Source organism: Macrotis lagotis, chromosome 6 (assembly GCF_037893015.1).
Source record: "Macrotis lagotis isolate mMagLag1 chromosome 6, bilby.v1.9.chrom.fasta, whole genome shotgun sequence".
NCBI lineage: Eukaryota > Metazoa > Chordata > Mammalia > Peramelemorphia > Peramelidae > Macrotis > Macrotis lagotis.
In genome coordinates this window covers 72870409-72896519 of record NC_133663.1, presented here as the reverse complement: position 1 = coordinate 72896519, position 26111 = coordinate 72870409, and the positions used below count along the sequence as shown (strand labels likewise).

The window sequence follows — 26111 nt, the reverse complement described above, 5'->3', positions numbered from 1 at the left end:
ATTTTTCCAGTTTGAACTATATATATATATATATATATATATATGTATGTATGTGCATGGCTATAATATAGATATTCTAGGTATATAACATGTACATAATCCTTTATCTATTATTTCCTTAATTAGCCTCCCATCTTTAAGAGCATGGATCATATTTTCTCTTTTTCCTTTTCTTGGCTTGTTGACTGAGTAAATCAAGTTCAGCCTTAAAGAATTATGGAACTATACCTACCTTCCTTCTTTGCAGAAGAAGGGAAATTTAAATAGAGAGTACTAAAAAAGGGAGACAGTGGATAAAGCACTGTATTTGGAACCAAGAATATCTGAGTTACTTCCTAAATTGTTACCTGTGTGATCTTGGACAAGTCACTTGACCTTTCTCAGATGCAGTTTCCTCTTCTGTAAAAGGGCAATAATAATTGCACCTTCCTCACAAGATTATTGCTAGCTATTATTATCAATACCATTATACTTTTTAAGGTCATCAGTTTTGTTGAACTATTTTTCCTTTCTTGTTTTTGTTGCTGTCATTAGGGCTTCCCAGTGAAACACCAGATCTATCCCCTTGTTATAAGTGTAACACAAACTAAGCAATGGGAGCTCCATCTCACATCATGCCCAATGTACCCTATCAGTTAAAGTCATGTGCTGACTTAGTGAGACCCATCCCAAAAGTCCTTGATAATGTGTACTCTCCGAAAACAATTCCCACTGGTTTGAATGATTTTTCTGGAAGGTGGAAGGGAAATATACTTTGAGAAGTGTAGGCAATGTAAAAACAAAAGCTATCAATAAAAATTATTTTAAAAAACACAAAAATATCCTTGATTAGGAAATGGCTATACCAATTTTGGCACATAGATGGAATGGAATGTTTCTGGCTCCAATTTAGTGTAGGCTTTCTATAAATAGAATGTGGCAAATAAAGATTCTGTTCTGTCATGATGCCAAGGTATTGTTGACTCTAAATATCCATGTACTGAAGTTGCACAATAAAGATCAATACCATTCCAGAGAATTTTAGAAGATTTTTAAAGGTTTTTATGTGGACTAGAATCTTATTCTATTAAGTACGGGTTTAAATAAGTGAACTTACAACTTGAACTTAGAAATCTTTATTATGATGCCATTTTCCATTCCAATACTTGCTTTAATAGGATATGACCCATATTAATTGGTTTTCACAAATAATTGTCTTGTATTTCTCACTTATATGATAAGTTTTGAAGCAAAACTATTTTCTTCTTTATCATTCATTTGTTTACTCATTAAACAACTATTTACAAAGCCTAGAGTAGGTATGAAAGGCACCGATCATAACCTATGTCAGCAGTTCTCAAACTTTTGGGGATCAGGTCCCCTTTACTCTCTTAAAAAATTATTGAGGGGCAACTGGGTGGCACAGTGCATAGAGCACTGACCCTGGAGGACCTGTGTTCAAATTTGACCTCAGACACTTATTACTTAATAGTATAACCTTGGGCAAGTCACTTAATCCCATTATCTTAACAAAAAAAAATTATTGAGAACCTCAAAGAGCTTTTATTTATGAGATATTCTATCAATAATTATGGTACTGCATATTTAAAATAAATGTTTTAATATTATTATGAAAATAGTTTGACTCTAAAAGGGTCATAGAGAACCCCAGGAAATACTATACCATATGTTGAAAACTATAGTTCTAAGCAGACTGTTAAACTTTATATACACTAAGAACTATAGAGAACTAAGTGGCATAGTGGAGAGCATGATAGACTTATAGTCAGGAGGATCTGAATTCAAATCCTGAATCAGGAAGTTATTAACTTTATGTCCCTCTGTCTACCTCAATTTCCTCATTTGCATCAAAATAGAATAATCCATAGAACATAGAATTAGAGAATGAAAGGGAAAAGAGATATAAAGGAAGACTGGGATGCTGAGTCTAAGTGATTAAAACAACTGGTGTACATCAAGGCCATCCAAGAGAAAAAAAAAAAATATATATTATATATATATATATTTATAGTCTCTTAGTAGATTAGAACCTCCTTAAGGATCTAGCTCAGTTTTCATGGTATAGTAGGTGTTTAATAAATCTTTGTTGTTTGACTGAAACTGTACAACAGAAATTCTGCCAAAGAATGAAGTTTGTTTATAAGACAGCTCAAATTTGAGTATATAAGGACCTTTCTTCATAAACAGCCTCTTAGTAAATATGACTGACTGATACTTATAACATTGAATGGAAATTTTTACATTTCATTAGAACTGCAGTGAGTACAGAAATACTTGTTTATATTAAATGTCCAAGAAATGCATATCCTCACACAAACTTGTCCCCATTGACCTATTCCCTGCGTTATCATATTATCTCTCCCATTCCATGAGGTCTTTATGAAACAACTGGAGTACCAAACAATGCTCCAAATAACTTCCCTCAGTGACTTAATTATATCTAAAGGCATTAAATAGCAGTTGTGAACTGGCTGACACCCAGTGCAAAGAAAAACAGGGTATGTTCTGGTTCAGATCAAAGCAAGGGAATCTAATTACAAAAGAAGTCAGGACACTGAAACAAAAGGCAGAAGAACCATAAGGGGATAATCTAGATTCAAGATGGGGCTGGTGAGAGAGTAAAGGAATCAGAAAGGTTCAAAGAAGAGTTGAAAGTAAAAGACTGATTTATTGGATGAAGACCTAACCACTGAAAAATGGAGTCACTCTGCATTCCTTTTTTTGTTTGTGGACACCTCATTAGTGAGACAAGGATTAAGAATCTTAGTGGAGAAGCAATAAAGTTGTGAATTAGCTAGCAAACTATAAAGTGTGGAATTGTTCAAACATTTCAATGAGCAGTTACTAATCATGGTTTAGGACAGTTTAGTGGTACAGTGGGTAGCCTGCCAGCCCGGAAGTCAGAAGAACTCATTTTCCTGAATTCAAATCCTGTCTCAGATATAATAGCTATGTGACCTTGGGTAAATCACTGAAATCTCATTTTCCTCATCTGTAAAATGAGCTGGAGAAGGAAATGGCAAATCACTCCAATCGGAGGCAATCTCTACCAAGAAAGTTCCAAGAGGAGTCACGAAGAGTCAAACAGTACAGAATAAATAATTTAGTTTAATTGAACAGAAGCAAGCATTATTCCTGTGGTTTATGTCCTCTGATATAAGGAAGAGTTCCTTTCCTCAAGAAGTTTACCTTCTACTAAAGGAATACAGATGCATATGTAAATGAATGCAAAATACATAAAGTATAACCTCAAGAGGTACATAAAGTATAACCTCAAGAGGGAAAAACAGCCAAGAGTGATGGGAAAGCTTTTGCAAAGAAGTCTTCATTGGAGTAAGTGAAGCTTTGTCATCACTCATCTAGGCTCACATGTTTACTTATTATGAGGGAAATGCTGACTGTTGAGCCAGGAAGTCATTATATTAACATATATATATATATATATATATATGCAACAGTAACAAAACATATGTAGTTAACCCTAATAGTTAATAGCTAATATTTATAGAGTACTTACTACCTAATTCAGACAGTATTTTTTTTCCTCATCTAGACAGTGATTTACAGAGTTCTTAGAGAGGAAATTGTCTCTACTAATGCAGATGAACAACTCTTCAAAACCTTAGTCTTGGGGAATTGCCTGGGGTCACTGAAAAATTAAGTAATTTGTCAGTGGTCAAAAAGGAAGCATATGTCAGAAACAGGATTTGAAGTCAGTCTCTAGCCACTCTCTAGCAACTATACCATGGAATCTCTCCATGAATTCTAGGGGAGTCTAATGTCATTTTTAGATCACTGAACTTATATATTAAACATATATTAAACATACTGTCCTATTTCAAGAGCAATATCAAGAATCCCAGAGAGGGTGCTTTTATTTTAGTACAATTTGGCACTTTTAGGTTTGATTAAGCCTACATAGGCTGCATCACTTTCTCCATTTCCTTAAATTGTTCCTCTAGTAAATACACTTGGGTTGCTTTATTTTGCATAGAAGAGTAATAAAATTTTGGTTGCTAAAACTGTTTTTAAATGAACTGCATAGTGCATAGGGGGAGTGTTTGGCAATGAAGCTATCCATGATAGCCAGATCTGCCCTATGCAGTCAAGTAATATTCATCCTTTGGGAAAAGATTAAAATGAGACACCAACAAGTAATTTAATGAAACATAGATAAAGGAGAGGAAAAGTAGCAGACACTCCTATACATTAATACCAAGAGGATAATATCTTACAGAGGATGGAGTAATTAGGAATTCCTAGCAATGACAGGAATTCTTGATGCCTCCCCTCCTCCCTACTCCACCCTGAATCTGTTCAGTTGTCAGAATCTATACCTCTGCAATATGGCTGCTATTTAACACCTTCTTCCCACCCCCCACTAGCACACCCTAATTCATTCCCTCATTAGTTTTCATTTGGATTATTGAAATAGCTGTCCCACAGGTCCCCTTATCTTCAGTCTAGTCTTTCACCTTTTAAAATTGACCCACACCATTGTCAACTCTTTTAACATATGGCTCTTATCAGGTCACTCCCCTATTCCAAGAAATTTAAATGGCTCTCTCTGTGGTTCTCTCTCTCTAGATAGATAAATGGATGGATGGATAATGATGAATTAAATCTATTTTTTAAAGAGGCAATCAGTGCTGTGCCTTGCCCAAGGTCACATTGCTAATAAGTGTATGAGGATAAATTTGAACTCAGATTTTTCTTGACTCCAGGCCTGGTGTTCCATTCACTGTTATCTTACCTGCTCACTCTCCCCATCCCCAGGGATCAGAAAGACCTTAGTTCAAATGTGGTCATAGATACCAACAGGGTGACTGAGGGCGAGTCACTTAACCTCTGCTTGACTCAGATTCTTAGATTCCTTTACTGAAAAATGAATAATAATAGCCTCTAATTCTAGCTGAATTATTGAGATAAATGTAATGATATTTGTAAAGCATTTTTTAGTATGTGTTAAATACACATTAGCTATTATTATCCTTTAATTTTATCCATGGGGACCTTATGAAACACTTGACCTGATATCTTTCTGAACAATAGTCAAATCTATGTCATCTCAGAGTTGTCAAACTCAAATAGAAATAGGGAGATTATTCCAAAAAGGATACCTGAAGGCATATTGACTTAGTTTTTATATATTTTATTGTATTTTTATTTATTTTGTTAAATGTTTCCCATTTGCATCTTAATCTGGTTAGGGCTGCATTTGGGCTGAAGGACCTCCTATTTGAAGGTCTATAGCATCTATACATTTAATCAATATGATACTACACAAAGGAAGTTATTGATAATGGAAATTCTTGTTATTAGAATTCCCTCTATATGCAGTTTGGAAAAGCATTTCCTGGACAGTTGTTTAAAGTGTTACCCAGATAGCAAATCCTAAAAGAACAATTTGAATCCAACTCTTTCTGATCCATAATTCTAGGCACAAGAAACACTATTAAAAGAAAGGAAATGAGCTGTGTGACATCCCCTTTTCTTGAATGAGGCCAAGTGATTATTGCATCCATTTCTAATTACTAAAGAAGCTTCTCTGCACCATTCAGTTCTAGAAACTTGATAGCAGTCTAGGTTAAAACTCATTGGGACACAGTTTGAATTGTTTGGAGATTATGCATGCTTCCTTTTTAGGAAAACAAGGGCATCATTTTGCCTCTTGTCGGCCCTGTGGCACCTTTTAGATTCTTCATGATTATTTAAAGATCACTGGCAGTGGCTCAGTAATCCTATCTCCCAAGGCTTTTAGAACCCCAGGATGTAGTCCACCTAGTTCTAATGACTTCATTTTGCTGAAGGCAGCTATGTGCTCACTTGCTGTCTCCTTATTTTTTACTTTTTCAATTTCTTGTTAACCATGTTTGTCCCAACCTGAATATTATTTCCTTAGGTAAGGAAAAAGAAGTCATATAGTAGATAAGTAGTTTTTTTGTCTGCTTTCTTTATGCCATTCATCCCTAAAAGAAGTGATATTACTCTTTCTTAGCAACCTTTTTTTATTGTCTTTAGTACTCCCTGTTTTTTTTTTCTAGTTCATACTGAATTTCAGTGTTTCTAATGCAATTATTTTGGGTAGTAGCAGTATCAGAGGAGAGGAACAGATAAAACAGATTCAAGATGTTGCAATGGCAAAATCGACAAGCCTTGGTAATGGACAATGTGGGGGGGAAGGTGGGTGAATGGTAGTGAGTCATCAAGGATGGCACCCCGGTTGTAAGCCTGGTGTGCTGAGATGATGGTGATGTCCTTAGCATTAGAGTTTACAATTCAGTAATCTGTTCTTCCTTATTAATCAGAATCTGATATAGAATAGCAAGTCCCCTAATTTCCCCTTCTGCCTTTTAAAGAGGAGGTAGCAAAGTAGCTTGTTAGATAGGACACTGGACTTGGAATCATAAGAAAGAAAAAGAGAAATTTTGTTAAAAATTTAGAAATGACAATAGTATGCTTCAATCTGCATTCAGACTCCACAATTCTTTCTCTGACTGTGGATGGTATTTTCCATCTTTGGAATTGTCTTGGATCACTGCATTGTTGAGAAGAACTAAGTCCATCATAGTTGAGCATCACATAATGTTGCTATTGTACTATTGGTTCTGTTCACTTTATTCAGCATATAAATCTTTCCAGGGTTTTCTGAAATCTGTCTGCTCATCATTTCCTATAACACAATAGTATTCCATGATATTCATATAACACATTTATTCAGTCATTCTCCAATTGATAGGCACACCCTCATTTTCCAATTCTTAGCCACCAGAAAAAGCTAGCTTATTCACTTGCTAAATTCTTGATGCTATCTGAAGCTCCTTCCTTCAATCAATAGCTGTAATACAAATGAGAACTGTATACCTAACATCATCAGTTTCTTGCCCAAGGTCCTGTAATTCCTATTGATGAGTTTTTAGTTTCCTGATATCATTCATCCATACACAAATCAGCAGAAGTAAGTAGAATTTATCAAGTCTGACAGGTTTAGGGAGTCACTCTCTCATGCCCCAGATACATGTCTCAGGTGGACATACCTTCATGTGGCTATCAACATATGTGACTACCTCTATATCCCAGTAGGAAGTTGTCAACTGCTACAACTCATCTCTCTTCTTCTGACCCTTAATGGATGCACCCAATCATTTATTATAATTTATTATAGAGCTTCAAAATTTGAGTGATCATCTTTTTTCTCTCTAGGTCATATTCTACCCTCTGACTTTCCAGTTTAGTTATGATTCCCCTATACCTCCTCAAATTATTTTTCCTCTTGGTTTTTCCTTCTAATTAAGCATGTAGGTTGTTTCCTCCTTTCAAATGCATGTTCTCTGAGGGCAGAGACTGTTTATTTTTCACATTTGTTGGATCCTAGGAACTTAACATGGTGCTTAACACAGTTTCACAAAGTGAAACTTAATGAATGTTTATTGTTGATATTCTTTCATTCTTTAAAGGAATATTTCATTTTCCCTGACAACCTTGGAAGGAAAAAAATCATTCCTCCAGACTCTTCACTTGAATTTTACTAGCAAAATTATAGTTTGATTGAATCATTGGTTTAGAGCTAGCTGAAGCCTTGTAGACCATTGACTTCAACTCTCATTTTACAGTTACAGAAACTGAGTTGCAAAGTGGCTTGGTGACTTGTTCAGATTCATATGATTAATAGTCACAGAGGCAATGTTTGAACTCAGGTCTTCTTTTTACTATTCTACAGCATGTACTCTATGGGTCATTGACAAATAGGGTCATTGTTCTATGTGCTTGCTGGAATGGTGACTTTTACTTTCTATCTTCTCTTTCTCTTAATACTTCTGTCTGGAAATTGTTAAGGGCAAACTGTTAAGATTGGGCATTATCAAAAATTAAAATAAGTATTGATGAAACAACAGTAACTAGATGCTCACCATTATTAGTTATGTTTCAACAAAGCCAGGAGTAATATTCCTCCTGAAGATTCCAATATTTGGGTCAGTAAATTCCCTCAAAATGCTCAGGGAACAATCATTTCAGAATGACCCTTCACTTGTGTTTTCTCATCACCTAGTTGTTTAGGTTATTAAATCAATAAACACATACATACAATACAAAAATGTACTATTGTTTAGCTATTTCATTTGTTTCTTGACTTCTTAATATCTGTATTCCTTTCTTTCCAACCACTGGAACTTCTTCCCCTATACTTTCTGGCTATCTCTTGGCTGAATTCATCTATTTTCTATATGCCATTTCTTCCACTCTTTTTTTGCTCCCTTCAATATTAGAGACCATTCTGTCCCTTTGGCTTATAACCTTTCTGTCTAAACATCTTCTATTAGTTTTCAGTCATTAACATTGGGGTCACTAAAGAGCTTTCTTAGTTTAAAAAATAGAATTTTATCCATTTTTAAAGTCTTAATAGCAACAAGTTAATGCTGTGGAAAGAATGCCATATTTAGGGTAGTTAAATGGTGCTGTGGATAGATTGTTTAAATTTGGAGTCAGAAAGACCCGAGTACAAAACCTGTTTCAAACACATACTATCTATGTGTCCCTATGTGTTCTCATCTGCAAATTGGGAATACTAATAATACCACCAATCTCATAAGATTATTTTGAGAATTAAACGAGGTCAAGTATGTAAAATGCATGTAAGGTAGTTAGCAAACTTTAAAGTGAATATAGATGCTAGCTCTCTAAAGTGAGAAGTCCTGGGTTTAAATCTAGTCCTTCCTCTTCTCAGGAAACCTTAGACAAATAACTATACCACTCTCTGACTCAGTTTTCTCACCTATAAAATAAAAAGATTGGACTATATCATGTCTAAGGTTACTTCCAGTTCTAAATCTATGATTTACTTTGCTTCAGTATCTTACATAGCAATTTTGTGCAATATCCTTCTCATCTTTCATAAAATTGGTCAGACAGTTTGCCTTTGACATTTACCTTAAAAAAATTGTATCCCCTGTGGGTTACCGTGTTCATTGGTATTTAGAAGTATTCGTTATTAGAAACATCCTTTACAGATATTCCGAAGTTATTTGGAGAGAATTTTAGTCTTGTATGAAAATGGGGATACTCTCTAACATGTTTTTAAAATAATGAACATAATAGTATGCCAGTCAGTCAATACATATTTGTTAAATGCAAACCCTTACCCTCAGGAGCTCACAATCTAACAGAAGAGAAACAACAGGCACCCAAATATGTACAAATAAGCACAATCTAGGATAAATAGGAAATAATTAATAGAGAGCAGACATGAGAATTAAAAGGAAATGGGAAAGGCTTCAGTAAAAATTTTACTTAGGACTTGAAGGAAGCTAAGTAGTGAAAACAGAGAGGGAGAGCATTTCAGGCATGGGGATGGCCAGAGAAAATGTCCAGAGCCAAGAGACACAGCATCTTGTTTGTGCAGAAAAGAGACCAATGTCACTGGACTGAAAAGTACATGGTGGGAATTTATAAGAAGATTGGAAAGGTTAAGGAAGAAAGTATTTTATAATAGCATTTTTTAAAATGTATGTCTTTTTTACTTTAAATAGCATGTGATGACCTCCACTAAAAGAGAGTCTTTCTCTGGTAAAGATCCAAAGAAAAGTTTATGATAACAGTTAACATTCCTTTATCCAGGATCAGAGGTATATAATAAGGAATGATGTAGATAGAAAGGCTAGAACTTTGGAACAAGAAAATCAATAGCAAATTCCTATGCTTTCTCCCAAAGAATCACTTTTTAATTTGGGAAAATGAGTTTAAATTCAAAGTGCACATCCATTTTACTCTTTAGAAAGTTAAGCACTTGGGGAGGCTAGGTGGCAGTGGATAGAGCACATGCCCTGGAATCAGGAGTACCTGAGTTCAAATCCAGCCTCAGACACTTAATAATTACCTAGCTGTGGGGCCTTGGGCAAGCCAAGTTAAGCACTGGAGAGCTACTTCAGTGAAACCAATAGGGAAAACTTTTAACGTAATACAGTCCCCATGCAAACAAATATTACCTTACATTTATGTAGCACTTCATGGTTTTCAAAGCACTTTATATACTTCATCTCACTGAGGCTAATGACTCCTTGTGAGATGGGTGTTACATGTATCTGTATTTCTGAATAAACCAAGACCAAACAGCATTAGGGATTTGTTCATGATCACATAGCTAGTAAGTGTTAATAGTGGGAGTCATATCCATGTCTTCCTTACTACAACTTCTCTTTTTTTAAAGCTGCATAGACTACCAGAAGCAACAAGCTATGGATGAAATAAAGAGAAATAGAAAACACAGCTTTTGCTCTACAGTCACTTATAATCTAATCAGAGAAGTAAACTATATATAGCCAAAATAACTAGAGAACCAGAAAAAAAAATAATGCATTGACTTTGACTATACAGGCTGAAAATGTTATAGAAATTTAGAAAAGGTAAAAAATATCTTCATGAACCAAGGAAATTGGGAGAAATGTTTAGCGAATGTTGAAATTCAGGTGACCCTTAAAGAAACATAAAAATAGAACTTATGGAATGGCAAGCAAGGGCATTTCAGAAAGAAATAGTATGTGTAAAGTTATGAATTCTGGATGACGAAATTGACTGACATGAAAAGTTTGTTAGGTAATAATGGAGATTGGGTAGGTAAAGTGGAACACCTTAAATAACAAAAATAAGGAATTTGGACTAAATGGAAGTACTGGGGAATAGAAAAATAGACAAGGAAAACAGTACTTTGGAAAGATTAATATAGTAGCAATATACAAAATGGCAGCCAGAGATAAAGAATTTAGAAAGCTACTACAAGAGTAGGGAGATTAAGGCCCTGACTTGAATCTTAAGAGTAGGAATGCAAGACAACAAATATTGGGAAAGAAGAATCAACAAGGAAAAATGGCTATAGAAAACATAAGAGAGGAATAAAATAAAAAGTGATCTCATGATCTGCAGCTTAAAAACTAAGAGAATCATAATATCAGGTTTTTTTTTTAAAGAAAGTCTGGTTTTAGACATGATGAGCTTACAGTTATAGAGAGATCCTTTATTTCTTGTGAAAACATAGGACACTGGTTCTGATGAGAGAATAGGGTAAAAGAAATATAGTTCTGGAAGCTAATAGCAGAGAAATAATCTTTGAAGATGATTAAGAAAAAGAATGTTCTCCCCAAGGGAGTGACTGTGGAGAAAGTCAAGAACGGAGCAATAAAGTGCCCCAAGAATTCAGGAATGGAAAGTGGGGGGTAATCACAGATAAAAGAAAAACTAGAAAAAAAGCAGAGCAGGACAGATAAATGAGATAGTAGTAAATCATATCAAATGCAGCTAAAAGATCCAGGTGTCTGAAAATTGGGGAAAGCTATTAAATTTGGTCACAATATCCAGACCCAGTGCCACCCAGGTGCTTCAAGGTCTCAGGTTCTTCAACTTTAAAGTGAACTAGACTGAATGAACTCAATCCAAATCTAAATCTATGAATGACCATGATTAATACTTGTCTGTTAATATGGGTCTACAAAGACAGACATATAGTGATTAATCCTTACCACTTGTAAAAAGTTGTTACTGAATTTTCAGTTCTAGCTGCTGCTTGCAGAACTTGCTGCTGGTTTAAGGTTTAGCCCTTCAGAACTAAACACTGATAAGAATTTCCTATTTATGTTGAAGAACAGCTAATCTATAAATCCAATGCTCAACGAATTCTATCTTTACTAGATGTGAAGTAAGTTATCTTTAATGTTAATTTAAATAAACTAATGTTCCTAAAAACCGCTATTTTCAGATCTTTGGATGAAAGTCTGAATAGTACAACAAAATTAGTATAGTATTTATACTGCTTTATTTTTCAAGTTAGTGATGCCTAATGCTTTTGGGAATCATAACAGCATTGTTACTTCTACAAAATATTGTGTATTCTTTTGACATTATTTTCTTCTTCCAAAAATGATTATATGGAATATTCTTTAAAAAAAAAAGCTAAAGTCATAAAATTAATTTATTTTGAGATAAGTAGCAATTTGGGTGTCATGAAACTGGGATATAAAATGACCACAAAATTACCTCTGTTATTAATCTTTATTAATGCCTAAGATTAATCCCAATCTTACTCATTTGTTTTGATGTTAGTTAAGATCTAATAGAAAACATGTAAACACTGAAGAAAAACTGATTACTCATTATTCTGGGAGTTTTGTGCTACTACCTAAAGTTTTCATAGAGTATACAATAACCCAAAAAATGAATCTGCCTATGAAATTCACATATATTAACACATACCTTCTGGATTAGATATTTAAGGTTAACTTTCTGTATAAAAATAAGAATAAATCAGTAAAATCATTAAGCTTAGTGTATGTGTGTGTATATATATATATATATATATATATGCAAAACTATATATTTTTCTGGCTTTGGGGGCTTGAATTTGTTTAGCAAGCTATTACAAAATAAGCTAATAAGGGCTAATTGGATTCAGAGGAGGTAAGCAGTTTCTCTTGAAGGTCGTTTTCAAAATTTACAGAAATTTTTTCGAGGATAAATTGTTTGAGTGGGATCCTGTACTGCAATGCTACTCTAGTCAGAATAACTCAAATTTATTTAGCATTTTATGTGCATAAAATGCTTTCGTGTAAATATTAGTTCATCATGAAGCAGTTTAACATGGTGACCATGGTTATGGACTTGGAGTTAGGAGAATACGAGTTCAAATTTTACTTCTGATACTTGTAATTAAGGTGTATTGAGTTTATATTGATACTTACTATTAAGCTGTATTACCATAGTAGGTTGCTCATCTAATTTTTAGAAGTCTGTTTTTGCAAAATGGAGACTGTTATCTACCCAGAAATTATACATGAAAGATTTTATACATGAAAGATTTTAATTCCCTCAAGCACTGATGCTCTCCTCAAGAAACCAACTTGTATTTGATTATTTTGTACTTATTTATATTCTTTTGATCCATATTTATGGCATGTCTTTATAACATATATATATATATATATACACACACACACACACACACATATATATGTCTCTGACATTCTAATATAAGCTCAAAATGACTGAATAAATTCTGGTATATGAATGTAAAGAAATAGTATCATTCCATAATATACGGGGAAAGGAAGATATAATGGGTAGCTAGAAGCACAATACCGATGAAATCAGAACCCTGAAGCATGAAAGTAGTGTTATAGTATTTAACTTCTCACTTAATATTTGACTTCTCATGTTATATTCAACTTCTTACATGTATAATTCATTTTTTGCAAAAAAATATTTTATGGATGTTTTGCTTTTCCAAATACATGTTATGAAAGTTTTTTAGCATTCATTCATATGCCTATACATATTTTTAGATGCTTTTCCATGAGCATTTTCTTTTTTCCTTTTAAAGATTTTATTTGAGTTTTACAATTTTTCCCCTAATCTTACTTCCCTCCCCCCCACCACCCACAGAAGGCAATCTGTCAGTCTTTACATTGTTTCTATGGTATACATTGATCCAAATTGAATGTGATGAGAGAGAAATCATATCTTTATGGAAGAAAAATAAAGTATAAAAGATAGTAAAATAACAGGGGTTTTTTTCTCCTAAATTAAAGGTAATAGTCCTTGGTCTTTGTTCAAACTCCACAATTCTTTTTCTGGATACAAAATAGTATTCTCCATCACAGATAGCCCCAAATTATAAGTGATTGTTGCACTGATGGAATGAACAAGTCCATTAAGGTTGATCATTGCCCCCATATTGCTGTTAGCGTGTATAGTGTTTTTCTGGTTCCACTCATCTCACTCAGAATCAGTTCATGCAAATCCTTCCAGACTTTCCTCAATTCCCATCCCTCTTGGTTTCTAATAGAACAATGGTGTTCCATGACATACATATACCATAGTTTGCTAAGCCATTCTTCAATCGAAGGACATTTACTTGATTTCCAATTCTTTGCCACTACAAACAGTACTATGAATATTTTTGTACAAATGATGTTTTTACCCTTTTTCATCATCTCTCCAGGTTATAGACCCAGTAGTGGTACTGCTGGATCAAAGGGTATGCACATTTTTGTTGCCCTTTGGACTTAATTCCAAATTTCTATCCAGAAAGGTTAGAAGAGTTCACAGCTCTACCAACAACGTATTAGTGTCCCAGATTTCCCACATCCCTTCCAACATTGATCATTGTCCTTTTGGTCATATTGGCCAGTCTGAGAGGTGTGAGACAGTACACCTCAGAGATGCTTTAATTTGCATTTCTCTAATAAGCAATGATTTAGAGCAATTTTTCATATGACTATGGATCCCTTTGATTTCCTCATCTGTAACTTGACTTTGGATATCCTTTGACCATTTGTCAATTGGGGAATGGTTTGTTCTTTTAAAAATTTGACTCAGTTCTTTGCATATTTCAGAAATGAGTCCTTTGTTACAAATACTCATTGTAAAGGTTCTTTCTCCAATATACTACATTTCTTTTGATCTTGGTTACAGTGGTTTTGTCCGCACAAAAGCTTTTTAATTCAATGTAATCAAAATCATTGTTTTTAATGATGTTCTCCATCTCTTCCTTGGTCATAAACTACTTCTCTTTCCATAGATCTGACAGGTAAACTACTCCTTGATCTTCTAGTTTGCTTATAATATTGTTTTTTATATGTGCATAATTCTTATAAATCCAAAAAGATTGATAATAAGAGATCTGGAGAAGGGTATTATAGATTCTGAATTTCCCCCACAGCACTTAGTATTTATTTGCAAAACACAACAATGAATCATTAACCCTGTGATAACTTTTATCATTGGAAACACTAATTCCAAATCAATTACTATTGAGCCTATTACTATTGAACCAGAAACATACTCACTTCTGTGTCTTCATTTTAAGAATGTGAAAACTTACTTAAATGAAAAAGATTCCTCTGGATATCTGTTTTGGTTATGATGTTCTCCTGGAATTGGGGGTAGGGGAGCATCCTTGAACTAGTCTTTGAGATTGATGACAATCTAGGTAAATTTTGATCACTCCTTTATAGACTGCTCTAACATTAGTTTCTGGGAGTGTGCAGTAATTACCACACCTGATAGTATCTTCTAAATAACTATATCTTTAATGGCCATCATGTAGCCAGAAGGAAGCAAAGAATTGAGGCACCTGAAATGGTAACAAATATGGAATTAAAAAAAATTATTTATGTGTTCTGTTTTTATATTACATATTTTCACAGATTACCACTTCCACTTGAAAGCCAGTGCACTGTCTATTATGTCATGCTTAAAGTTTTTCCAATTGGCTAGGAATTAACAGAATGCTAAACTGACAGTCCTCATATTCCTAGATTCTGGAAAATATTGCCCTCTTCCACAACTACATTAATGGTATTAAGAGACTGTTGTAAATTACTGTTGATTTTTGTCTTGTTCTTCACTTAGATTTTGACATGAATCAACTTTCCCTAATTAATATAAACATTTTTAATTTGGTCTTAGCTATGAGACCCAGAGAGAAAGATGGGAAGAAAGACAGGTAGGTAGATAGCTAGATATGTGTATTATTTTATTCCTTTTTATTTTAAAATTTATTAGCACCTGTATTCAAAAAAGACAGATAAAAGGCTAAAATCTCTACATAACATAATTTTCCCATCATTTTAAATAACACAAGTATTTTCAAGAATCTCTCTCAACTGATAGTCAATCCACAAGAACAGAAAGATAGGTCACAGAGTATCCTAGAATCCTGTTAGCTAGAATAAGCAATGGCAAGAAGGACAGTGCTGAAGTCAGGAAGACTCATCTTCCAGAGTTCAAATCTGACCCCAGATACTTACTAGCTGGGAAAATCATTAACCTTGCTTGCCTCAGGTTCCTTCAACTGTAAATGAATTGCAGAAATAAATGGCAAACCACTCTAGCATCACTGCCAAGAAAATCTGATATGGGAACACAAAAAGTTAGACACAACTGAAAATAAATGAATAACAACCCTTCGAGTTATATATTTCTCTCTGACACAGCTAAGTATTGGGATTTTATTACTTTTACTGTTTATTTGGGATTTAAGAGAGCATTAGTTGAGTAATCTTTTGGACCTGGCCACTAATACTGGGTGTGACCATCTGTTCTAAGTGAAGCCCAGAATTTCAATGAAACAATTGCTAGAGAAGAGGCAACTCTTCCGGGAACAATTTTATCAATGTCTAGATAGCTTGAGTTCCATCCCCATTCCATATTTCCATACTCTTCCTTTCTCCAAAGTAGGTGAAGAATATAAGTTTTGAATGATGAGCAGGATGCTTTCAATAAAACCTGAAAAGGTTTACATGAGCAGATGCAATGTGAAATGTACTATATACAGAGTAATAGCAATATTGTGAATAACTTAACTTTTCTTAGTGCTGTAACCCAAGATAATTCTGAAAGATATATAATAAGGAATATTTTCTAACACCAGAAAAAAATATACTTACATGCTTATATAGAGATAGATATAGATTAGAGATAGAACATAGATATAGATATGCAGATAGATATTTTTTGTTTTAAGTCTTATCTCTGAAAGTGTGGCATAGTGCATGCCTAGAAACCAAGAAGACTTGTGTTAGAGTCTATTTTCTGACACATATGGACTATGGGGACCTTTGCCTAATGCTTTAGGGTAAGTCTTTAATATCTTAAAGTTGAATAGGAAATGTTGACCTGCCATCAGTAGAATGAGTTTCCTCACTTGGGAGTTCCTTATTCTTATAAAATCCAGTCCCTATCCTTAATTTGAACAAGCTCCACATTTCATAAGAGACTCCTAATACCACAGTGCCAGACCTACTCTCTGAAGTGCTACTGCTGACAGAACATGCTAATCCTGCCCATTGACTTTCAACACTGTTCCAAACTCTCCTGGATTCTCATAGACAAGAGCCAGATAGTAAAGTCATTTTTGGATTCTCACTGACAGGAGCCAGAAGATAAAGTCTCTCCCACACAAAATCTTTCCTGTTCTTGCAAAGATATACATAGCAGAAATTCCCAAGGAGTTTCCTCACTCTTCCTGTACCCAAACAGTTACAGCACAAAAGCCACAGAAGATATAGCAAGGCTTTATGTATATCAGGAAAGTAAAGCTCAAACCCAAAGTAATATCACAAAGACCTACCCTCTTTGCTCATCCCCTGCCTCAAATATATATTAACTCTCTAATGTCCCTCATTGGATGTGCTCCTGAAAACTGGTCATGCTCTAATCAGAGTCCCAAAATTATGCTCTATATTGATCAATAGCAAAAATTTATTGAGCTCTTCTTTGGATAGGTAAGTGGCAAGTTGAGAGAGTGCCTGGCTTCAAATCGGGAAGCTCTAAGTTCAAAAGTGACCTCAGACACTAGCAGTGTGACCCAAGGTGAGTCACTTAATCCTATTTGCCTCAGTTTCCTCATCTATAAAATGAGCTGAGAAAGGAAAAGGAAAATCCACTCCAGCATCTTTGCCAAGAAAACTCCAAGTAGGGTTGTGAAGAATCAAACATGACTGAAATGACTGAAAACACATCTGTGTATTCAGCCTTGTACCCCATAGTATGGAAATAATACATAAGATAAATAGATATAAAGAGATCATGGGATCATACATCTAGTGTAAGAAGAGATTATATAGGTCATCTAGCGTACCCCTTCCATTATATGATGAGGAGACTGAGATCCAAGATCTCAAAGGTCACCTAAATCACCCCTCCCATTACACAGAGGGGGAAATTGAGACCCAAGAAAGCTAAATTGCATAAATATTAGGTTTTTTTTGTAGAATTTATGTACTTTAAAATTTATATAGGCTTATACAAATATCATCTAATTTTGTGCTCACAACAGACCTGGGAAGTAAATAATCCTAGCCCCATTTTACAGATAAGGAAACTGAAGCATACAGTGGTTAAAGTGACTTGCCCAAGGACAGCATGACTACCTAAAGTAAGATTTGAATTTAGGTCTTCCTGACTCTAGGGAGAGCATCCTATCCACTGCGATACCCAGTTGCTTCAGCCTGGGTCTTCTATGAGCTAGTGATTTACCTGGAATTCAAGGAATTAATAGTCCATTGTTAAGTCCCTTATCTGGACTCCCTCAACTTTCCCCAGCTGAGCATTGAAAGGGTGGGAGACAAGGATGACAAGTTCTTCAAGATGCCCAAGTACTCCATTTATTTACCAAAATACAAGAGTTTAAATACCTCTTCAGTCTCTAATCCACTCCCACTCCCATGCCATTTAGTAAGATAAGGCTCTGGTGTTCAAGGGCAGCAGGTGAAGATAATTTACAATGCTCCCATACACAATTGTTCCTAACTGTCCATGATGAACTCTGAATACAAATCAATGTATATTTATTCCCTTTATTTTTCTTGAGGTTTTTTTGCATCATAATATAGAATGATGCTTTATTTGACCTCATTTGCATAATTAATATTATATGTTTCCCTTTTAATTGATGAGTTGGGGCTGGAGGGAAGGTGAAAATTTGGAACACAGAATGTTTTTTAAATGGATGTTAATGCAATTTTTTTAAAAAAGAAGCTAGTAGTCCATGAAAGAGAAAATGACAAGTAGGAAATAACCAGAAGAAGAATGCCATAAAAGAAAATATAATCAAAGGACAAGGAATATGATATCAAAAATTAAAGTGTAATGAAAAGAACACTGAGTCAGAAGACTCAAAAGTTCATTCTGTTATCCTGGGAAAGTCCCTTTACCTGTTTCAGCTTTCTTATTCCTGTAAAATGGAATGCTTCCACTACATATTACATAGTACATTGTGTAACTATTCCTAAGTACAATATAAATTTAGAGAAGGAGGAAAAAAGCAAATAGGAAAGATTTTAAGGAATTGCCTGGAGGGACAGGTATGATTTAGGAAAAAGAATAAAACAGAAAATAGGAGAGTTGAAGTAGCATGAGGAAATTAAGACAGTTTAGACTTAACTTCATATATGTTTGGAACATTAAAGAGAACAATCAGACAGGTATATGCTTAGGGGTTATAGGAAGATGGGGTGGATAGACCATAAGACCTAAAAAAAAAGTCCAGGAAGCTTAAATTTAATGCTTTGGGCAACATAGTGTCATTCTGGATTCTATAGTAGGGTCAATGATTTCATTAAAAGGAGAATTTTAGGAAGATAAACCTTATTTTTGTCTTTCTCTCCTTAGAACTAAGTATAAATTACATATCTGAGCTTTATAAGCATGTACTTATTAAACACATGGCAGGCAATTATTAAATATTAGTTGAATTGAATTGAAAACAATGGATATGATGTATTAGATTAGAAAAAGATTTCCAAAGAGATGCCCTAGTAGTCTATAGCAGAAATACACTTAGGAGGCCTGTGACAGGATCATGGATTTTGAATTGGATGTTATTGTAGAGATAATAAATTCCAGTCCAAGGGGGATTTCATTGTGATTATTGTTTTAGGGAATTTCCTACCAATCTAGTCCATGTAGTCATTTTGAGGATGAGGAAGAGGACCCAAAGATGTTAAATGATTTGCTCAAAATTATCCAGGCAATATTTGGAAAAGCCCAGATTCAAATCCAGTTCCCTATCTTTTATCCCTACACCTTCAAGTAGGTCAGAGTACAGCCTGGCCTACAAGACTCCCCTTCCCTCTCCCCCAGGGAACATTCAAGGGGTAGAGAAATACAATGAACTAGATAATGTAGTGATTAAAAAGACCTGAGTTTGAATCTAAATTCAGATACTTACTAACTTTGAAGCCCCTGGGGAAATTCCTTAAAGTCTCTCTACCTCAGTTTTCTCATTTGTAAAATGGGAATAAGTATAGCACCTACTCCCCAGGACTGTTGTAAAGATCAAATAGAATAATATTTGTAAAGCACTATGCAAAGCTCTTTTAGTATATTACTATTATTATTACTTTAAAAAAATTATTACATTCAGTTCGACTTTGTAATAAAACTAAAAAATAATTGTCTGTGGGTCCCTTTATTCCTGTTGTGAAACTATTTGCCCAGTGGAGGGGCCAGGACATTATAGAATTGGATTTCAGGCATCATCATCTTCCCTTCTTTTTCTATCACTGAGTAATATAGGAAAGGTGAGAGTAGCAGCATTGCCAGATATAACCTCTCTGACATGTGGTTTTTCTTGCTTCCTCAATCCTCCCAAGGTGTAGACACCTCCTTAACTAATTCAACATGAAAAGAGTTGGTAACTACCTCTTAATCATCCGTAGTGATGTGGGTGGGATAACATTTTTTTGAATCCCCAAACCTCCAGATAGCCAATAATTTGGTTTTCCCTCCCACTGCCCCCAACCTGATTACTTTATAATTCCTACTAACAAGAAGCAAAATCAATAGATTACATCTTCCTTCCTCCTGGTAGCCACCCAGAAGTATGGACATACTTAAGGAATTACAGAACCAACCAAAGATTGCCAGGAAAAAGGGACACAAAAAAAGTAACAAAAGCTTTGGGGTACCCAAACCTCTGAGTAGCACAAATCTTTAGTATGACAAAGATCAGAACACGGGGGACAAAGGTAATGCCAAGAACATGAGGAAATTTCACAATTCCCAAAGCTATTGAGTCATACCAGGATGGGTGGCAACCCTACTACAAGGAGACAATCAACCTCTGAATAATTAAGAGTTACTTAATGCCTTTTTGTGTGGATATACTTGTTGCTCAGACATAGATGCAATTCAGGTGAAATCTCCCAGCCTTAGGGTGCAGCTGAGTCTAACCCAAGTTGTTTTCACTCAAAGAAGGATTCCAAAGCCCAAGGAAGGCAGCAGTTGCCTCCACTTCCCTAGTCTGCTGTTTCAGTTCTAACAGTCTAACTCTTCACAAGTCACTGCATGTGGTGAGTGCAATTGGTTGGAACGTTTTCAGCCAATGTCTTTTGTGAACTCAAAAGCTGTTTGCCAAGTTTGGAAAGCTGATTTGGATTTATTCCTTATTTGTACTATTTTCCAAAGCACCTCTCACAACCCAGAAGGGAATAGACACAGGAAACACTGAATATGGATCCTGTTATAAGACAAAGTCAAAGGAGGCAATATGCTAGACAGCACCAACTTCAAAGTTCAATTCTTACCTCCTTACCTGTCTGACCATCTCTAGGTCTATAATCCCAAGTAGGAGAAATAATCTCAATCTACTATTGTACTTTTAAACCATCTATTCTTTCAGATCTCTACCTCAGAGATGGAAACTCAAAATCACCACATGAGAACTGGAAAAACCTCAGAGTCATCTAATCCAACCACTTTATTTTCTTTTCATTTCTAGACACTGTCTATATACATTGGTACTTCATATTAATTGAAGGGCTTTCTATCTTATTAAAAATATTACCCCATTTTTTCCATTTCTAAAAGCAGTTATTTGAGTATTATCGTTATCTTTCTCTGTTTCTCTCCACACACTTCTCAAAATTTCCAAGTGAAACAGGTTAATTTAAAACTGTTCACTCACATATCATCATTCTTTCTCTGACTCATGAGTTGATTTCTATACAATTAAAAATTCTCCTAAGAAAGCAAGAAATGCAGAAACCCAACTAATTTGTTCAAGTTACTTTGGTCCTCTTCCATTTTATTAGCAAATTGTCAGATTAACTGCTTGGACTATAATACTTAAGGGCTCATCTGTCACACTTATTTGTTACCTATATTGAAATTACAAATTTTAAATTGTTTATATGAATTCAAATATACAGCATTTAAATATACAAGCAGCATAAAACGGTACTGACAATGAAAAAAAAGTGAATGTAGAATTAGCAAGTCCATTAGACAATAGTTGTATATTATTTTCCAAAACAAACTAAACTAATTCCAACTTGTTCAGGTATTAAAACATTTTCTAATAATTTGCCTTTTATTTGAAGTACATTGAAAGTCAAGTGATGATTCCATTCATTTATATTTCTAAAGACAATATTTTATTCTAAAAAAAGGAAGCAAATGCAATTTCTACCTGTTAGATTCAGGGCTTAGACATAACTGCTATCTTCATATAAAATTACTTTATGTTCTAGGCCCCAAATTATATGTCAAGGACCTCTAGGGAACTATGAACTAAACAGTGAGTCAACAAATCTTTAAGCAAACATACTGAATTAAACATATATACATTATTGGTTTTTCAAATCTGTGTAGATGGCATTATGATGAATAAAATCCAGATTCACAGGATTATACATTTACATCTGGAAAAGTAATTCATAGTTTACCTAGGTCAACCCATTCATTTTAAACATGAGGAAAATGAGGTGCGAGTAAATCAAAAGATTTACTGAAGGAGTCAATAAGAGGCAAAGCAGAGACCTGAACTCAAAGCTCCTGACTCCAAGTTCAGGATAGTATGTTCCCTCTTTTTTATACTTATATTTTCATTCAAAAACCTGTGCAATCTTTGACAAACCATGGCTAAGATGGGCTTTATTTGTTATAAAACAGCAAAGATGACATCCCAAATAGCTTGAAAAATGTTCACATCTCATTGAAATAGTTTAATAGTTGATTCTAAATTTTATTTTTTTAATTTGAGATATAGTGAGACAAGCAATATAAGGAAGGATTCTTCCCAAGTCCAATGAACTTTCCATATTTATATCATGTCTATCATACCAATCTACAGACACACACACAAAGATACATACATACATATACATACATACATACACACACACAGGAGATAGTGATTATTTACTGGACAAAGAGACTCCACCAAATTGCAAGCTCTTTTAATCTAATTGACATTCAATTTTCTTTACTCACAACTTTTTTTTTAGAGTCACAGTCATGTGACAACATGGCACAGATGAGAAGTTCCTTGACTTTGAAGACAGGGTACCTGAGGTCCTGAACTCAAATCCTGAATTCATAATAGCTTTGACCTTCAGTAAGCCTCTTGACCTTGAAAGGATTGGACCATGTGACCTCCAAAATGACTTTATAGCACTTCCATCCTAATATGACAAGAGGCATAATTTCCTTTATATGCTTTGAAGTCTTGTAAGAGAATTGGTTGAAGGTAGCTGACTCTATGAGAGAAGGCTAATACCAGCCAAAGCTTGAAATGGAACCATCACTTTAAAAGTCTTATTTTTCTCTTGGCATGAGCTAAGAGTTTTATGAATCCCTTTCTTTGTATCTTCTTTTCAAATGTCTATAAAAAGGACTAGAACAGATAAATCATCCACTTTACAACCTAGCTGTAGAGATCTGTGGGAGCTGAGTCCTCAGATAACTTGATTATATTTTATGTTTCTCAAAACTTCCTTTACAACAAACAATGTGTAACTTGGGTGCAGTGATCCTATGCAGAGCTTTGCCTCAGGCCACTGGCATAGAAGGGTTGAGGCAATTGCTCAACAGAGCCAGCTTCCAGTTTGACAGACCGGCAGTTCATTGTCCTCCTCCAGTCCTCACGGTGTGATGCAAGCATTGTACCAAGTCCTCACACATCCCTAAACTGACATGCCCAGGATTGAATTTCTATGGTACCCTTCTTCTGGTCTCCATCTTGTCACTGTACTCCCTCCCAGGGTATCAGGAGCAATCAGTTATGTTAAGAGAGACCAGACTCTCTGGGAGACAGACTACCTACACTTTTAGAACATACTAATCTGTGTACATAACCCCACCACCCCCGCCGCCCCATCCTCTCCTCACCTCCTCCTCCCAGTCTACACAATATTGCATAGTTATCAACACAAATATTCTTAATTATGGCTCCAAAGCAAGAAACTACTGGGACGATCAATTGTATGTGTGTGTGTGTGTGTGTGTGTGTGTATCAAATGGGTCGAAATTTGATTATTTAAAATAAGAAAGCATCTTGGATCTTTGTACTTCCTCTCCCCCCCAAACCCTGACTCCCCATCCCCAGAAGAATAAATATTTCTAATGCAATTGTCTAGTACATTTGAAATACTTTAAGGAAGACCACCACTCATCAAGAAAAAAAGGCTCAAATGAAATTTAATTTCCAAAGAAGTCAATTTGAGAATAACATGTGTTATAGAAGGCATGAGAATTTAAATCAAATGCAGAGGATAAAAAAGAAAACCTGGATGAAGTACTTACAGGTTGGTTTTGCTATCGGAGGGAATTTCGTCCGGGTAATAGCCAAAATTATGAAAATAATGACAGGCCATAAAATCAGGACAAGTGACCAGAGCTGTAAAATAATATTAAAAATGTTAATTGTATTGGTGGATCACAAAGCCTAGCTGAGAAAAGGTATATTGCACCATAACCTCTCTACCATGGACTAGCCTGCCTCTAACTTGTAATGAATTATTAATGGTAAATAGGTGGGAGTCAATCTGTCCAAAGGATAGAAGGATGGCCACAATCCTGTCTAAGACAATGAAACTTCTCTAGAGAGAATTATTTCAAAGTCAAGGTGGGATTAACCATTTTTTTCTCCCTACTCCAATAAAATTCCCTTAGGAAGATACTAATGGCTTGTGATTTTTATGGACCTATAAAATTAATAACAAGGAGCAGTAGAAAAATGTGTTTACGAAAAGATTGGCTACAGTGCATCAGCAGATCTAGAAACATAGGGGAACTATTAAAAATACTGTTTTGTACTACTCTAATAACCTGCTGTGTCTCTCTGCCTTTGGTAGAAATCCTTCACTCCCTCTCAGAAGTAATATTTGTAATATTTAATGCTAAGCATATCACTCTCACACATAACCCTTGGCCTAACTAAAAAGAAATATCAATACTTTAGCTTAGTGTTCAAGACCTTCCACATTCTGCTGCCAAAATATCTTTGCAGTGAAAGTTTACAATATTCTCTACTTCACAGTCACCACCATTGAAGTAGCTTGGCTTTAAGAAAGCTCAGTTGGGAAACAAGAAAACTGCATTCTAGTTTAGATTATGCAACCAACTAACTGGGTAACCTTGGTTCAATTTCTTCATGTAAAAAATAAGGGATTAAGAATAGCTGGTTAACACCCAAAGTCCATTGCAGATGTAAAGTTTTATGATTCCAATTCACTTGATCAAAGTTATATTCTGAATTTAGGTCAGAGGTGGACAAATATCATGTAATATAGGAAAGCAACCTTGTAGTGCCAAGCAATGTGAGGTTCTTGATAGCAGTGTCTATTTCTTTTTTACTTTTTTGGGGGTATTTATATCTAAATTGTTGTCATTTCTGTTGTCTTTGATTCTTCATGACCCTATATGGGGTTTTTTGGACAAAGATACTAGGGTGGTTTGTCATTTCTTTCTCCAGCTCATTTTACATATGGGAAACTGAGGCAAATAGGATTAAATGACTCACCCAGGGTCAGATATAAGGCCAGATTTGAACTCATGAAGATGAATGAGTCATTCTGACTTCGGGCCTGGTACTCTATCCACTGTGTCACCTAACTTCCAGTATATTATAGATACTTAATAAATGTTAAGTTATAAAATACTAGAAAAATATGACATAATACCATCTTGATCACCATCACTGCTGAGACCCTGTTGGAGACAACCCAAGTCTTTGGAATATTCGTGCTTTCAGCCCATTGTCAAATGCTTCATCATTAATAATATTTATGATTTTCTCAGTGGAAATGACATAAATAAGATGCATTACCACATGCTTTGCCACTCTATCCATTATAAATATATATATATATATATATATATATATATATATATATATATATATATTTAAAGTAAGGAGAGACAAGTATAGTGAGATTTGGGAATAGGTGGAAGTTCCAAAAGGGAAATAGAGAATTCAATCTAATCAGTCAAGTTTGTTAGCAAATATTCAATCAATTATAAACATGAAATGGGGACATTATTTGTAATACTTAAACTTTTATATACATGCTTTTATTTTTGTACACCTAAAACCTTTCTTCTATTTGTATTCCCAACACTTAGTATAGTTCTTTTCACATAGTAGATGCTTCATTCATTCATTCTTGTCTATCTTCCATTTTCCTAAGAAATCCCAAAAGGATTCTCGACATATTCATTCCTTTAATATTGAAACACTTAAATATGTTTAATTTGTATGATTGGGAAGTTTCCTAGTTTCCTATTTTAATTGTCATTTTCTTTTCTTTAAGTATATCTTTGCCTGAAGAGTTTCATTGGTT

The 26111-nt window shown here is 34.7% G+C and overlaps 1 protein-coding gene across 1 annotated transcript in view; it reads right to left on the bottom strand.

Moving 5' to 3' along the window:
• ABCA12 (ATP binding cassette subfamily A member 12) overlaps nt 1-26111 on the bottom strand; it is a 231375-nt gene that overhangs the window by 192279 nt on the left and 12985 nt on the right. Inside the window, exon 2 of the mRNA XM_074191440.1 lies at nt 24073-24166. Coding sequence (XP_074047541.1) covers nt 24073-24166 — 94 coding nt within the window. The remainder of the gene's footprint in view (nt 1-24072; nt 24167-26111) is intronic.